General features: G+C 44.6%; 1 protein-coding gene across 10 annotated transcripts in view; it reads right to left on the bottom strand.

Annotated features, from left to right (window-relative positions):
• MYO7A (myosin VIIA) overlaps positions 1–16599 on the bottom strand; it is a 129224-nt gene that overhangs the window by 92257 nt on the left and 20368 nt on the right. For 4 of the 10 annotated variants that reach the window (XM_039369801.1, XM_039369799.1, XM_039369807.1 and 1 more), the window contains exons 1-9: positions 15659–16547; positions 13330–13443; positions 11211–11363; positions 8920–8937; positions 7294–7478; positions 4971–5092; positions 3716–3858; positions 2853–2966; positions 239–392 (exon numbers count right to left, since the gene is read on the bottom strand). In XM_039369801.1, coding sequence (XP_039225735.1) covers positions 239–392; positions 2853–2966; positions 3716–3858; positions 4971–5092; positions 7294–7478; positions 8920–8937; positions 11211–11363; positions 13330–13443; positions 15659–15763 — 1108 coding nt within the window. In that variant the 5' untranslated portion in view covers positions 15764–16547. Of the gene's footprint in view, positions 1–238; positions 393–2852; positions 2967–3715; positions 3859–4970; positions 5093–7293; positions 8112–8919; positions 8938–11210; positions 11364–13329; positions 13444–15658; positions 16548–16599 lie in introns of those variants that run through there. The other 6 variants (XM_039369805.1, XM_039369803.1, XM_039369804.1 and 3 more) reach the window with 3 other exon arrangements.

The following is a 16599-nucleotide window of genomic DNA, read 5'->3' on the forward strand; positions in this document are numbered from 1 at the left end:
CTCCTCCTCTTCTCTCTCCACACACCCTACTCCCTTCTAGCACTGATGCTATTACCTAGTTGGATAATGAAACGTCTGCAAAGAAAACCACCAAATTCAGAGGCCACCAAGGTCCCCTCATTTCAACCCTGAGCTACAAAGCTTCTCCTCAATCGATAATAATGAACTGAAAAGAGAGAACGTGACAAAACCACACTAGAGTTCCTACTCCATCCCTTCACAGCGATGGGGCTGCTACCTTCGTATCGCAGGTTTCCCATGTGCAGGATGGAGGCCAAAAGTTTGCAGATCTCCCAGTTCTCCGTGTCGGTGAACATGAGGACTTTCATGGCTGCTCGGATGTTGGCGTATTCTTTGCTATCGTCTCTTCCGTCACAAGTAATGCAGTTGCCCTGGTGCAAGGACAAGAGTGTGCAAAGCATTAGAGAGGCTGACCTAACTGACATTTTGGTTCCACAAGCAGGTTATGGCTTAGTTTGAATAGAATAGAGCTGGAAGGGACCTTGGAGGTCTTCTAGTCCAGCCCCCTGCTCAAGCAGGAGAACCTATACTGTCTCAGAGAGGTGATTGTCCAGTCTCTTCTTAAAAATCTCCACTGATGGAGCACCCACAGCTTCTGGAGGCAGGTGGTTCCACTGAATAGAATAGAATAGAATAGAATAGAATAGAATAGAATAAGAATAAGAATAGAATAGAATAGAAATACAGAATAGAATAGAATAGAATAGAATAGAATAGAATAGAATAGAATAGAATAGAATAGGGAATAGGACAGAATAAGGAATAGGACAGAATAATAGAATAGAATAGAATAGAATAGAATAGAATAGAATAGAATAGAATAGAATAGAATAGAATAGAATAGAATAGAATAAGAATAGAATAGAATAGAAATACAGAATAGAATAGAATAGAATACAATAGAATAGAATAGAATAGAATAGAATAGAATAGAATAGAATAGAATACGGAATAGGACAGAATAAGGAATAGGACAGAATAATAGAATAGAATAGAATAGAATAGAATAGAATAGAATAGAATAGAATAGAATAGAATAGAATAGAAGCTGGAAGGGACCTTGGAGGTCTTCTAGTCCAGCTCCCCGCTCAAGCAGGAGAGCCTATACCGTCTCAGTCAAGTGACTGTCTAGCCTCTTTTTAAAAATTTCCAGTGTTGGAGCATTCACTGCTTCTGGAGGCAGGTGGTTCCACTGGTTAATTGTCCTCACTGTCAGGAAGTTTCTCCTTAATTCCAGTTTGCTTCTCTCCTTGATGAGTTTCCATCTGTGGCTTCTTGTCCTGCCTTCAGGCGCTTTGGAGAATAGCTTGACCCCCTCTTCTTTGAGGCAGCCCCTGAGATACTGGAACGCTGCTATGATGTGTCCCCTATTTCTTCTTTTCTTTCTTCTCCAGGCTTTGCCGTTTAGCTTTTGAATCTTCACAGGGGTAGGCGACATCCTCAGTGGGACCTCCATTGCAGCATCTTGCTTCAGTTCTTCTCCGCTTTTATTGATCTCATGTGGTCATATGGTCAGTGGCTCATGTGACTGACTGGTCATATTGTGTGACGTGCCACGTGACCAGCTGGTGATGCCGTGCGAAGGTCACTAAGCGAAGCGGTGGTTGGTGCCATCATTGCTTGCTCGCTCGATTGATACGATTGATTATTATCGGTTCTTAGGCTGCTTCCAAACTGATCGATCGTTTGACAGAATATCAGGCTTCTACATCGGCCGTGTGGTGGTATGTCCTGTCACGACCAGCTGGTCACATGATCTACCAACCACATGAGAGTAATATAAGCAGAGAAGCCCGGTGACAAAACGTTCGGAAGCTCAACAGCAAAGCCCGGAGAACAAACCACCATTAACATCAGGGGTCTTCAAACTTGGCCCTTTTATGACTTGTGGACTTCAACTCCCAGAATTCCTCAGCCAGTATTGGAGAACTATGGCCCCTTCATGACTTGTGGACTTCAACTCCCAGAATTCCTCAGCCAGTATTGGGGAACTATGGCCCCTTCATGACTTGTGGACTTCAACTCCCAGAATTCCTCAGCCAGTATTGGGGAACTATGGCCCCTTCATGACTTGTGGACTTCAACTCCCAGAATTCCTCAGCCAGTATTGGGGAACTATGGCCCCTTCATGACTTGTGGACTTCAACTCCAAGAATTCCTCAGCCAGAATGGGGGAACTATGGCCCCTTCATGACTTGTGGACTTCAACTCCCAGAATTCCTCAGCCAGTATTGGGGAACTATGGCCCCTTCATGACTTGTGGACTTCAACTCCCAGAATTCCTCAGCCAGCATGGGGCAACTATGGCCCCTTCATGACTTGTGGACTTCAACTCCCAGAATTCCTCAGCCAGGCACGCTAGCTGAGGAATTCTGGGAGTTGAAGTCCACAAGCCATAAAAGGGCCTAGTTTGAAGACCCCTGATCAACATCTATCATACAAGCTCCCAAAAAATTTCTATCACGGCTTCGTTTATAACACTGGTTCTCAACCTGTGGGTTGCGACCCCATTTGGGGTCGAACGACCATGTTACGGGGATCGCCAAACAACGCGATCCGCCATTTTTTTCCTGGGACGGCGCATGGGGGCGTGCTGCGCATGCGCGCTGTGCAGGACGCGGCACATGGGGCGCTGCCGCGCATGCACACCGCACATGGCGCCGCCGCGCATGCGCACTGCGCAGGGGGGGCAGCACGACGCATGCACACCGCCTGCTTATACCGGGGTCGCCGTATAAAAAGGTTGAGAACCACTGGTTTATAACAAGGATCAGCCGTTGCAGCCATGCAGAAAAAGGAGATTGGAAAAATGATTTGTTTTAATCTCTTACCATGGAAAGATAATTATAATCGGCTGCTTTTTTAAGTCCCAGCATTTTTTTCTGCTCCGAGCTCATTCCTTTCAGCATGCAGTAAAATATGTGATAATTCCTCTCATCTTGAGCCTGAGGAAAAAGAGAACAGGAGAGGTGAAAGGTTACAATAGAGCTGGAAGGGACCTTGGAGGTCTTCTAGTCTAGCCCCCTTCTCAAGCAGGAGACCTTATCCCATTTCAGACAAATGGTTGTCCAATCTCTTCTTGAAAACCTCCAGTCATGGAGCACCCACAACTTCTGGAGGCAGGTTGTTCCACTGGTTAATTGTTCTCACTGTCAGGAAATTCCACCTTAGTTCCAGGTTGCTTCTCTCCTTGATCAGTTTCCATCCGTTGTTTCTTGTCTGTCTTGTTTGAATAACCAGATCGGAATTCTCTTCTTCCCAACTGTCTTGCGAGGTAGGGCATCCCCCCAACAGCAGAGCCCCCCACTGTCTTGCTGAGAAGGTGGGTGAGGTGGATACAGGTAATCCTCAATTTGCAACCACAATTGAGCTGAAATTTCCCATTGCTAAGCCAGATAGTTGTTAAGTGAGGTTTCCCCCCTTTTACGACCACGGTTGTTAAGTGAATCACTGCAGTTGTGCAGTTAGCAACACAGTTGTTAAGTGAATCTGCCCCCTCCCATTGTCTTTGTTTGTCAGAAGGTCACAAAAGGAGATCATATGACCCCGGGATACGGCGACCATCATAAGTGTGAAAAATGGTCATAAGTCACTTTTTTCACTGCTGTTGTAACTTCAAATAGTCACTAAAGGAATGGTTGTAACTCAAGGACTACCTGTACATCTAAGGGGCTGTCTGTAAGGGATGGCTTACCTGTCTGCAGACGCGGGATTTCTCCAACAGGTACTGCTCAATTTTAGCGCCCTCAATCGCCCCTCGCTTGTTGAAATGGATGTCAATGTATTTGCCAAACCGGCTTGAATTGTCGTTGCGAATGGTCTTCGCATTCCCAAAAGCTAACAGAGCACAGACAGACAAAGGTGTAACCAAGATTGCACTAAGCCATTTCTTCCAAACCAGGTTTAAATGGGGCACTGGATCCAATAAAGAAGCACTTAGGTCAGGGGTAGGAAACCTGGGCTCTTTTATGACTCATGGACTTCAACTCCCAGAATTTCTGAGCCAGCATGGGGGAACTATGGCCCCTTCATGATTCGTGGACTTCAACTCCCAGAATTCCTCAGCCAGCATGAGGGAAACTTTGGCCCCTTCATGACTCGTGGACTTCAACTCCCAGAATTCCTGAGCCTGCGTGGGGGAACTATGGCTCCTTCATGACTTGTGGACTTCCCCCATTGACTTGGCTTGTTGGAAGCTGGATGGGAAGGGTGCAAATGGAGATCACATGACCCCAGGATGCTGCAACCATCATAATTACATGCCAGTTTCCAAGCATCCAAATTTTGATCATGTGACCATGGGGATGCTGCAACAGTTGTAACTGTGAGGACCGATGTCAGTGCTGTAGTAACTTCAAATTTATGCTTCCTCCCTCCATCCTTCCTTTCCTTCTTCCTACCTTCCTCCCTCCTTCTTTCTTCCTTCCTTCCTTTCCTTCTTCCTCCCTCCCTCCCTTCCTTTCCTTCTTCCTTCCTTCCTTCCTTTCCTTTGTCCCTCCCTCTTCCTCCCTCCCTTGCTCTCCCCTTCCTTCCTTCCTTCCTTCCTCCCTTCCTCCCTCCCTCCCTCCCTTCCTTCCTTCCTTCCTTCCTTCCTTCCTTCCTTCCTTCCTTCCTTCCCTCCTCCCTCCCTCCCTCTCCCCTTCCTTCCTTCCTTCCTCCCTCCCTTCTTCTCTCCTTCCTTCCTCCTTCCCTCCCTCCCTCCCTTCCTTCCTTCCTTCCTTCCTTCCTTCCTTCCTTCCTTCCTCAGAAGTGTGGGAAACGCTCATAGATCCCTTTTTCAGGGCTGTTCCTAACTTCAAATGCTCCCTCAGCAAATGGCCGTAAGCCGAGGACTCCCTGCAGCCGAGACTGCTCCTGGTGCCCTGCAGGGCCTGGTGTCGGACCAGAAGCATCCCCGGCCCCTCTTTCCCCCCAGGCGGCCTCCCCCCTCGCCAGGCCCAGAGGCGCACCTTCCAAGATGGGGTTGGCTTCCAGGACCTGCTGCTCGATCCAGGAATGCTGGCCGCTGATGGCTGCCAGGAACTGGAGGATCAGCTTCGTGCTCTCCGTTTTCCCCGCGCCCGACTCACCACTGCAACGTTTTTTAAAAAAAGAGTACAGGTAATACCTCGATTTACGACCACCATTGAGCCCAACATGTTTGTTGTTAAGTGAAACATTTGTTAAGCGAGTTTCGCCCCATTTTAGGACCTTTCTCGCAACAATTGTTAAGGAATCACTACAGTTAACAAAATAACAGAGTCAGAAGGGACCTTGGAGGTCATCTAGTCCAACCCACTGCTCAAACAAGAGACCCCACCCCATTCCAGACAAAGGGCTGTCCAGTTCTTTCTTTCTTTCTTTCTTTCTTTCTTTCTTTCTTTCTTTCTTTCTTTCTTTCCTTTTTCTTTCTTTTTTCTTTCTTTCCTCATTTTTTCTTTCTTTCTTTCTTTCTCTTTCCTTCCTTCCTTTTTCTTTCTTTTTTTTCTTTCCCTCACTTTCTTTCTTTCTTTCTTTCTTTCTTTCCTTTTTTCTTTTTTCTTTCTTTCCCTCATTTTCTTTCTTTCTTTCTTTCTTTCTTTCTTTCTTTTTCTTTCTTTCCATCACTTTCCTTTCTTTCTTTCTTTCTTTCTTTCTTTCTTTCTTTCTCTTTCCTTCCTTCCTTCCTTCCTTCCTTCCTTCCTTCCTTTCCTTTCCTCTTTCTTTCTTTCTTTCTTTCTTTCTTTCTTTCTTTCTTTCTTTCTTTCTTTCTTTCTTTCTTTCTTTCTCTTTCCTTCCTTCCTTTTTCTTTCTTTTTCTTTCTTTCCCTCACTTTCCTTCTTTCTTTCTTTCTTTCTTTCTTTCTTTCTTTCTTTCTTTCTTTCTTTCTTCTCTCCTTCCTTTTTTCTTCTTCCTATCTCTTTTCTATGCCTCTCTCCCTCTCTCTTTCCTTTCTTTCTTTGATGGAGAGAAACTAATCAAGGAACAATCCAGCCTAGAACTACGAAGAAATTTCCTGACAGCGGGAACAATGAATCAGTGGGATGGCTTGCCTCCAGAAGTTGCGGATGCTCCAACATTGGAGGCTTTTCAGAAGAGATTGAAACAACTATCTGTCTGAAATGGTATAGTAGTTTTCCCTGCCTGAGCAGGGGGTTGGACTAGATGACCTCCAAGGTCCCTTCCAACTCTGTTATTCTGTTATTCTATTGCCCAGTGCAAGTGGCTCTCCTACAGGGCAAAAAAAAGAAAAAAACATGGAGCTGGGAATGTGTGGTGGGCAGGAAGAGGGCAAGGTGGGACCTTCCCTAGTAATTCACAGAGTATATCTAATAGATATGTGGATAATTGCTTTAGTCCGGCAAGATTCAGTCTGTAGGTGAAGAGCAATAAAAAAACTACACAGAAGGGCTCCAGGTGTGCTTGTTCATATGTTCATATTAGTAAAGTTGGAAGGGACCTTGGAGGTCATCTAGTCCAACCCCCTGCTCGGGCAGGAAACCCTACACCATTTCGGACAAGTGGCTGTCCAGTCTCTTCTTAAAAACTTCCAGTGTTGGAGCATTTACTGCTTCTGGAGGCAAGCTGTTCCACTGATTAATTGTTCTCACTGTCAGGAAGTTTCTCCTTAGTTCTAGGTTGCTTCTCTCCTTGATTAGTTTCCACCCGTTGCTTCTTGTCCTGCCTTCAGGTGCTTTGGAAAATAGCTTAATTCCCTCTTCTTTATGGCAGCCCCTGAGATATTGGAATACTGCTATCATGTCCCCCCTTGTCCTTCTCTTCGTTAAACTAGACATACCCAATTCTAGCAACCGTTCCTTATATGTTTTAGCCTCCAGTCCCCTAATCATCTTTGTTGCTCTTCTCTGTACTCTTTCTAGAGTCTCCTTGATGGAACCTGGTATCTAGTTTAATGAAGAGAAGGACAAGGGGGGACATGATAGCCATGTTCCAACATCTCAGGAGCTGCCCCAAAGAAGAGGGAGTCAAGCTATTCTCCAAAGTGCCTGAAGGCAGGACAAGAAGCAACGGATGGAAACTCATCAAGGAGAGAAGCAACCTAGAACTAAGGAGAAACTTCCTGACAGTTAGGACAATTAGCCAGTGGAACTACCTGCCTCCAGAAGCGGTGAATGCTCCAACCCTGGAAGTTTTTAAGAAGAGACTGGACAGCCATTTGTCTGAAATGGTATAGTGTTTCCTGCCTGAGCAGGGGGTTGGACTAGATGACCTCCAAGGTCCCTTCCAACTTTTTATTATTATTATTATTATTATTATTATTATTATTATTATTATTATTATCTCCCCACTTGCCTTATAATACAGCACTGATCCCTGTTGTTCCTTTGCATGTTGAAGTAGCAATTGTCTGCGATGGCAAAAATGTGGGGAGGCATCTCCCCGATCTTTTTGTTGGTGTAGAGACGGATCTGCTCCGGGGAGTAAATGGGAAGTAGCTGGTAGGGATTTACAGCCACCAGGATTGAGCCTGTGTACGTCTGGAGAGCGAACAGAAAGAAATACACATACACACATGCACAGACACGAGGGCAGAGGGTAAGAAAAATTGGACGAGCTCAGACCATGGATCTGGCTACGAGATCAGCCACTTCGCGAAAAGGGTTAAACAATGATTATTATTATTGCTGCTGTTATTATTGTTATAAACTGCTGTTATACCAGATAGTTCTGATTCCACAGCATTTTTGATGAGTTAATCCTTCCAAGGTCGTAGTAGCAATTGCAGTAGTAGTAATAGTAAGTAGGGGTAATAGAAAGTAGCAAGGTCCACTAGATTTGGTACTTTTGACTGTTGGATGTTGTTGTAGTTATTATGTTGGCAGTTTAATAAGGAATACTTTATCAATTATTTCATTTATGAAAGTAAACAAATATTTCAGTGTTATGATAGCAACAGCTGAAACGATTAATTGTCGTCTGTGTTATTATGCTGACAATTTAATTTAAAAAAATACTTTAACCTGGAGTCATAGCAAAAAAGCAACCTAACCTTTTATTTAGTCCTCATCCAGCATGGACTTCAACTCCCAGAATTCCCTGTCAGAATGGGTGGACTTCAACTCCCAGAATTCCCTGTCAGAATGGGTGGACTTCAACTCCCAGAATTCCCTGTCAGAATGGGTGGACTTCAACTCCCAGAATTCCCTGTCAGAATGAGTGGACTTCAACTCCCAGAATTCCCTGTCAGAATGAGTGGACTTCAACTCCCAGAATTCCCTGTCAGAATGAGTGGACTTCAACTCCCAGAATTTCCCCAGCCAGAATGGGTGGACTTCAACTCCCAGAATTCCCTGTCAGAATGGGTGGACTTCAACTCCCAGAATTCCCCCAGCCAGCCATACAAGCTGGGGAATACTGGGAGTTGCAACCTCCCCCCCCCCCATCTTAAAGTCATCCTCTTAGGGAAACGTTGCTGTACATTCGTAAGCAGAAAATGCTACTTCACTGTGGCCAAAGTTGAGCTCCCATTTTTCCCAAGGATCTGTGGGGAAAAGAAAGTTACAAACCGTCCCCGTTCAACCCCACAACGTGTCACGGACACAAGACTGAATTGTGTGCTGCTTTTTCAGCCCAGAGCCATATCAGTAACAGAGATGAAGCGGGTTCCATCCAAAGGAAAGCGTGAACCAAAAACAAAGCAATCGCAAGTGCTGCCCCCCCCCCGCCCCCCAGACCAAGCTAAGCATTCTCCTGGGATCCTTGCTCCCTCCCTGCCTCCATCCCTCTCTCTCTCTCTCTCTCTCTCTCTCTCTTTTTGCAAAGCTGCAAAACCATGCAGCGAGCAACCAGGTGAGGGGGTGGACATAAATGCTCTCCTTTCCAAGCAAAGCAAGCAGACGGAAGCGATCCGCAAAATGTAGCATCAAATACAGAGCAGAGCGTAAGGCAGTGCGACAACAAGGCACTTGGTATACTTACCCTTCCGCCACAGTTAGTCTGTGTTTTAAAGCAGAGGGAGCAGGAAAATATTATTTTGTGTTCAGATAACCTTTTCTCTAAGGAGGAGGGGAGAGGAGAGGAGTGGAGAGGAGAGGAGAGGAGAGAGAAGAGACAACAGAGGAGAGGAAAGGAGAGGAGAGGAGAGGAGAGGAGAGACAACAGAGGAGAGGAGAGAAGAGAGGAGATGAGAGACAACAGTAGAGAGGAGAGGAGAGACAACAGAGGAGAGGAGAGACAACAGAGGAGAGGAGAGGAGAGGAGAGGAAAGGAGAGGAGAGGAGAGACAACAGAGGAGAGGAGAGAAGAGAGGAGATGAGAGACAACAGTAGAGAGGAGAGGATGGAGAGGAGAGGAGAGACAACAGTAGAGAGGAGAGGAGTGGAGAGGAGAGGAGAGACAACAGAGGAGAGGAGAGACAACAGAGGAGAGGAGAGGAGAGGAGAGGAGAGGAAAGGAGAGGAGAGACAACAGTGGAGAGGAGAGACAACAGTAGAGAGGAGAGGAGAAGAGTGGAGAGGAGAGGAGAGACAACAGAGGAGAGGAGAAGAGTGGAGAGGAGAGGAGAGGAGAGGAGAAACAACAGTAGAGAGGAGAGGAGAGGAGAGGAGAAGAGAGACAACAGTAGAGAGGAGAGGAGAGACAACAGAGGAGAGGAGAAGAGTGGAGAGGAGAGGAGAGGAGAGGAGAAACAACAGTAGAGAGGAGAGGAGAGGAGAAGAGAGACAACAGTAGAGAGGAGAGGAGAGACAACAGAGGAGAGGAGAAGAGTGGAGAGGAGAGGAGAGGAGAGACAACAGAGGAGAGGAGAGGAGAGGAGAGGAAAGGAGAGGAGAGACAACAGTGGAGAGGAGAGACAACAGTAGAGAGGAGAGGAGAGGAGTGGAGAGGAGAGGAGAGACAACAGTAGAGAGGAGAGGAGAGGAGTGGAGAGGAGAAACAACAGTAGAGAGGAGAGGAGAGGAGAGGAGAGGAGAAGAGAGACAACAGTAGAGAGGAGAGGAGAGACAACAGAGGAGAGGAGAAGAGTGGAGAGGAGAGGAGAGACAACAGAGGAGAGGAGAGACAACAGTGGAGAGGAGAGGAGAAACAACAGTAGAGAGGAGAGGAGAGGAGTGGAGAGGAGAGGAGAGACAACAGTAGAGAGGGGAGGAGAGGAGTGGAGAGGAGAGGAGAGGCAACAGTGGAGAGGAGAGGAGAAACAACAGTAGAGAGGAGAGGAGAGGAGTGGAGAGGAGAGGAGAAACAACAGTAGAGAGGAGAGGAGAGGAGAGGAGAAGAGAGACAACAGTAGAGAGGAGAGGAGAGACAACAGAGGAGAGGAGAAGAGTGGAGAGGAGAGGAGAGGAGAGGAGAGGAGAGACAACAGTGGAGAGGAGAGGAGAAACAACAGTAGAGAGGAGAGGGGAGGGGAGAGGAGAATAGAATATAAAATTTAGATTAGAGTAGAGTAGAGTAGAGTAAAATAGAATTGAAAGTCTATTATACGTTTCCACATGATCACATGGGACACTGCAATTGTCATAGATATGAATGATGTGCCAAGCATCATTTTCATGACCACAGAGATGCTGCAACAGCAAAACCATCCTCACTCACTTTTTTCAGTGCTGCTGTAACTTTTGTCTACGGAGATGCTTTTTCAAGAGATGTTTCGCTTCTCATCCAAGAAACGTCTTCAGTTTGAAGAAGCCTCTTTGATGAGAAGCAAAACGTCTTTAATTAAAGGACAAAGAAAGTCCCGTTGCCTTTTGAAAAACAGTGTCCTTTTGGGGACACTGTAACTTTGAACTGTTGTAATTCGAGGACTAGAGCTATATTATGAAACGAATAGACATTAATACCATCATCATTCTAAACCAGTGGTTCTCAACCTTTTTAATGCCGCGACCCCCAATCGGTCGTAAGTCGAGGACTACTCAACCGGTCGTAAGTCGAGGACTACTCAACGGGTGCAGCACCGTTTGCAGAATGGGACTTTTGGCGGGCTCAGCAGGGCAGAGACAGCCTGGACAATTCCTATTGGCTTTTGAAAGCCAATAGAATTAGACTCTATTCAAGAGAGTCTATTCTATTGGCTTTCAAAAGCCAATAGAATAAAAGGGAGTAGCACAGCTAAGGAAAAGGGGGGAAAAATGGCAGACTGTGTTGTTTGGCGACCCCCATGAAATGGTCGTTCGACCCCAAATGGGGTCCCGACCCGCAGGCTGAGAACCGCTGTTCTAAACGAAGGAAAACTTTCAAATCCCTCTTCCATCAGGAGAAGCACTTACATAAATGAGGCACTCCCAATAGCGGATGAGGAGATTTCTCAGAATGCCGGCCTCGTTCAGATCCCCCAAACGTATCATGTCTTCCACCCCATGGATAGAAGTAGGGTGCATCGGTTTGATGTGACTGGCGTTTTGAGGGGAGACCCAGTGCTCCTGAAATAAATAAATAAAATAAATAAAATCAAGCAAGTCCCATCCATGGAGATCCAGATGGAAAGGAAAGGACGCACAAGGCCAGCAGCTCAAGCTGAGCATCAAACAGCGCATGGTTAAAGCACCAGCGCAAACGCTTCACCACCTGGGTTGCTTTGCAGAGCACCAGAGGGAACTGAGCTTTTGGGGGGAAGCTCCCTGTTTCCGCAGGAAGGCTGTGTTAATCTAGGGAGGCAACAAATCAAAGGGACTAGCCCCTTTCCCAGCCAAGAAATGTGATTTAAGGCAGACGCTTTTGTGAGAGTCCATGGAGATTCTCAGTCCTCAAGATCCTGGATGTCCCAAAGGTGCTGTTTTTTTAAAAGGCAACTGGACTATCTTGTTTTTCTTTGAAGATGTTTCGCTTCTTATTCAAGAAGCTTCTTCAATTCAGAACTAGAATAAAATAGAATATAGAGTAGAGTAGTGATAAGAATAGAATAGAGTAGAAATAAGAATAGAGTAGAATAGAGTAGAGTAGAAATAAGAATAGAATATAGAGTAGAAATAAGAGTAGAGTAGAAATAAGTAGAATAGAGTAGAAATAAGAGTAGAGTAGAATAGAGTAGAGTAGAAATAAGAATAGAATAGAGTAGAAATAAGAATAGAATAGAGTAGAAATAAGAATAGAGTAGAGTAGAATAGAATAGAAATAAGAGTAGAAATAAGAACAGAATAGAGTATAGAGTATAGAAATAAGTAGAATAGAGTAGAAATAAGAGTAGAGTAGAATAGAGTAGAGTAGAAATAAGAATAGAATATAGAGTAGAAATAAGAGTAGAGTAGAAATACGAACAGAATAGAGTAGAGGAGAGTAGGTATAGAGTAGAGTAGAAATAAGAATAGAGTAGAAATAAGAATATAATAGAATAGAGTAGAAATAAGAATAGAATAGAATAGTAGAAATAAGAATAGAATAGAGTAGAAATAAGAACAGAATAGAGTAGAGTAGAAATAAGAACAGAGTAGAATAGAATACAAATAAGATTAGAATGGAATAGAATAGAAAAGAAAAGAAAAAAGAATAGAATAGAAATAAGACTAGACTAGACTAGAAATAAGAATAGAATAGAAATAAGACTATAGAATAGAGTTGAAATAAGAATAGAATAGAATAGAATAGAATAGAATAGAGTAGAGTAGAGTAGAGTAGAGTAGAGTAGAATAGAATAGAATAGAATAGAGTAGAATAGAAATAAGACTAGACTAGACTAGAACAGAAATAAGAATAGAATAGAAATAAGACTAGAATAGAGTAGAAATAAGAATAGAATAGAATAGAATTACAGAACAGAACAGAACAGAACAGAATAGAATTCTGTATTGGCCCAGTGTGATTGGACACACAAAGAATTTATCCTCCAAGAAACCTCTTGGGTGAGAAGCAAAACATCATGAAGAAAAAAGCAAAGGCTGTCCCATTGCCTTTTGAAAAAGCACCTTTGGGACTTCATCAGACACACGCAGCGTCTGCCTCTGAGGCCTGTGTGTTGCATTTGATTCACCTGGTCACCAAAGCTTCTGCTTTCTAATAAAAGGGGGGGAAAATGGCCACCCGATTCCTTCTGAGCCTGTTGAATACCATGCATGTACCAAACAGCTCTGGGGAAGTGTGGCGGAATATAGTCTGGATTCCCCAGAGGGAGGGGCTGCATTGCAGAGGAGCAAGAATCACGTTTGTGTGAGAGAAAGAGGGTGAAGACAGCTCCTTCCTAACAGTTTCCGGATTACAGGTAGTCCCTCAACTTAAAACATTAAGTGACCGTTCAAAGTTACAACAGCACCGATAAAAGTGACTTAGGAACTATTTTTCACGGTCACCAAATGAACCGTTGTAAGTTGAGGGCTACCTGTAGAGAGCCCAAGATTGTCGATACCCAGAACATCAAGGAAAGGAGGGTTCAAATCGCGTGTCCATTTTACGTACGTTTCCTTCATCGTCGATCACCTGGATTTGTCCCGAATCGCACAGCTTGACCACCGCTCCGATGGGAACATCAAATTCCCGTCTGGTCCTGAGGTCCATCCATACATAATCCCCCTGGGAGGAGTGGCAACACAGAAATATTGGAGTATGATTCACATACGCTATGTAGGAAGGAGGAGGAGGAGGAGGAGGAGGAGGAGGAGGAGGAGGAGGAGGAGGAGGAGGAGGAGGAGGACAACAACGACTGTGGGGTCCTTGCTGCTCTCTGAGCTGGATTGTTTTCCTGCAGACGTTTCATTACCTAACTAAGTAACTTCATCAGTGCTAGTGAAGGCGGGTTTTGCCCCCTGTTTATATACTCTTTTGAGCTTCTTTCTCCACCCATTATGCAGCTGGGGGCTCCCTCTTTTATCTGACAGTTCCCAAAGTTCCAAAGCTTTGGAATTTTCAGTGCCGCCGTAACTTGAAACGGTCACTCAATGAGCTGTTGTTAAGTCAAAGACTACCTGTATAATGATACTTCAAGAAGGAATCACCTTTCTGGAATTTTGAGAAGATATACTGTATGTTCAAGTGAAACGGGACGGCCATGTTTCCACAAGGCTCTATTATTTCTTTGTTGGTTTTTTTAAAAAATTATTTATAATGTTAATTAAAACCCACCCAACTCCCTGAAAATTCTGGGCAGTCTTTATTCTACATTCTGGGAAAGGGTTGAACTGATGGTCTCAAGGGACTCTTCCAACCCCCCCATACTATAAAAGCAGAGAAACTGAAAATATTGCACCAACTGACTCTCTCTCTCTCTCTCTCTCTCTCTCTCTCTCTCTCTCTTTCTCCTGTTTCTTTCCTTATCTTTTCTCTCTTTCTCCTTTTCTGTTTCTCCCTTCCTTCCTTTCTTTCTGTTCTTTTTCTCTTTCTTTCTCTTTCCTTCTGTTTCTCTCTCTTTCGCCTATTTTCTCCTCCTCTTTACTTTCTCTCTTTTTCCTTTCCTTTTTCTCTCCTCTTGTCTCTTTCTCTCTTCTTTTCTCTCTTTGTCCCTTTCTTTCTCTCTGCTCTTTTCTCTTTCTTTCTCTCTTTCTCTCTCTTTCTTTCTGTATCTCTTTCTCCTTCTATTTTTCTCTTTCTCTCTCCTCTTTACTTTCTCTTTTTTTCTTTTTCTCTCTCGTCTCTTTCTCTCTCCTCTTTTCTCTCTCTCTCTCTCTTTATCTCTTTTGCTCTCTTTCTTTCTTTTGCTCTCTCCTCTTTTCTCTTTCTCCTCTTTTCTTTCTCCTTTTCTCTCTTTCTGTCTTTTTCCTTTCTCTCCTTCTCCTGTTTCTCTCCCTCCACTTCTCTCTCTCTCTCTCTCTCTCCTGTTACTTTCCTTATCTTTTCTCTCTTTCTCCTTTTCTCTGTTTCTCCCTTCCTTCCTTTCTTTCTGCTCTTTTTCTCTTTCTTTCTTTCCTTCTGTTTCTCTCTCTTTCGCCTATTTTCTCCTTCTCTTTACTTTCTCTCTTTTTCCTTTCCTTTTTCTCTCCTCTTGTCTCTCTCTCTTCTTTTCTCTCTTTGTCCCTTTCTTTCTCTCTGCTCTTTTCTCTTTCTTTCTTTCTCTTTCTCTCTCTTTCTTTCTGTATCTCTTTCTCCTTCTATTTTTCTCTTTCTCTCTCCTCTTTACTTTCTCTTTTTTCTTTTTCTCTCTCCTCGTCTCTTTCTCTCTCCTTCTCTTTTCTCTCTCTCTCTCTCTCTCCCTTTTTGTCTCTTTTGCTCTCTCTTTCCTTCTTTCTCTCTCCTATTTTCTCTTTCTCCTCTTTTCTCTTTCTCCTTTTCTCTCTTTCTGTCTTTTTCCTTTCTCTCCCTCTCCTGTTTCTCTCTCTCCACTTCTCTCTTTTCTCTCTCTCTCTCTCTTTCTCTTTTTTTTCTCTCTCTCTTTCTCTCTCTCTCTCTTCTCTTTTTTCTCTCTCTCTCTCTCTCTTTCTCTTCTCTCTCTCTCTCTCTCTTCTCTCTCTCTCTCTCTCTCTCTCTCTCTCTGAGACATTCTTTTTCAAGAACACAGAGATCATCCTTGATACATCCACTAATACTTTCACATGTTATAAAAAAAAACATCTTTCCAACCGGTACAAAAGCCAAGGAGATGCCACCAGACCTCGCTTAAAAAGCCCTCCATTGGAAAAAGTCCGCCACTAGCAGAAGACCTTAAATGCACACTTTTGTTTTCCCAAGTCTTGTGCAGGCTTACTCAGGCGTAAGTAGCACATCCTTCGCTCCGTCTGCCTTCCAGATAAAGCACGCCCAGGATGCGCAACGTCCTATTTCTCCCAAATAACAAAGACTCTTAACTTTCTCTTACCGGCAAAAGCGTGTGAACTTTCAAGGCTTGGTTGACGTTCCGGATCAGCGCCCACTTTTTCTGGTCTCTCTCGCGGACCCCCATCTCACTGTGGTACTGGAACATGGCACCATTTCAGCTTTCCTTATCGTGTCCCCCCCCCTCCCAAGATCTGTGATCTTTGCACCACGAACTCGGCCCTTCAGTTTAATTTTTGGCTTGAAAATAAATTCTTCTCTCGGCTTCTTCTTCTAGATGTCTTCTAAGTATCTCCCGTCAGAGGTCTCCTCTCCTGACCAATTTGCTTCTTCGGGCAGGGAACAATTTACGGTGTTCCACCACCCATTCCTAAAACCATCCTGGAGTTTTTCCTCTGCTGAAAACCAGATTGTAGCTCTGCAAGATGTTTTGCACCACCCTGGGGTTTTCCTTCCTTCCTTTTTTTTTTTTTTTCCTTTTCAAAAGGAGCTCTGCTTTCAGCTTACATCTTTCAGCTTAGTGAGTCCCCTGGACTTTTTTTTTGAGGGCCAATTATTAAGCCAGATCAGCAAATCCCTCTTTCAACACTTGGCTTTTAATTAACTTAAAACCTTTCAACGCCAAGTTAACCAATGCACCGGAGGGAATCGAACACCCGCAGCCTCCTGCTTTAGCGTTCAACTGATCGCAGGGCTGGGAAGCCATAGCAACCGATTTTTTAAATAATTAAGACCGTGGTATCGTGCCCAGCTAGCAGCATCTTAAATTCCCAAAGGATAGACGTGAGGTTAAGATATCTAGCTGGCCTGGCCTCCAGGAACTCAGACAATCAATTAGAATAGAGCTGGAAGGGACCTTGGAGGTCATCTAGTCCAACCCCCTGCTCAGGCAGGAGACCTTATACCAGTGGTGGCGAAGCTATGGCACGGGTGCCAGAGGCGGCACTCAGAGCCCTCTCTGTGGGCACGCGTGCCATCGCTCCA

Source organism: Crotalus tigris, unplaced genomic scaffold, assembly GCF_016545835.1.
Source record: "Crotalus tigris isolate CLP2741 ecotype Arizona unplaced genomic scaffold, ASM1654583v1 scf7180000021252.422678, whole genome shotgun sequence".
In the NCBI taxonomy this organism is placed as follows: domain Eukaryota; kingdom Metazoa; phylum Chordata; class Lepidosauria; order Squamata; family Viperidae; genus Crotalus; species Crotalus tigris.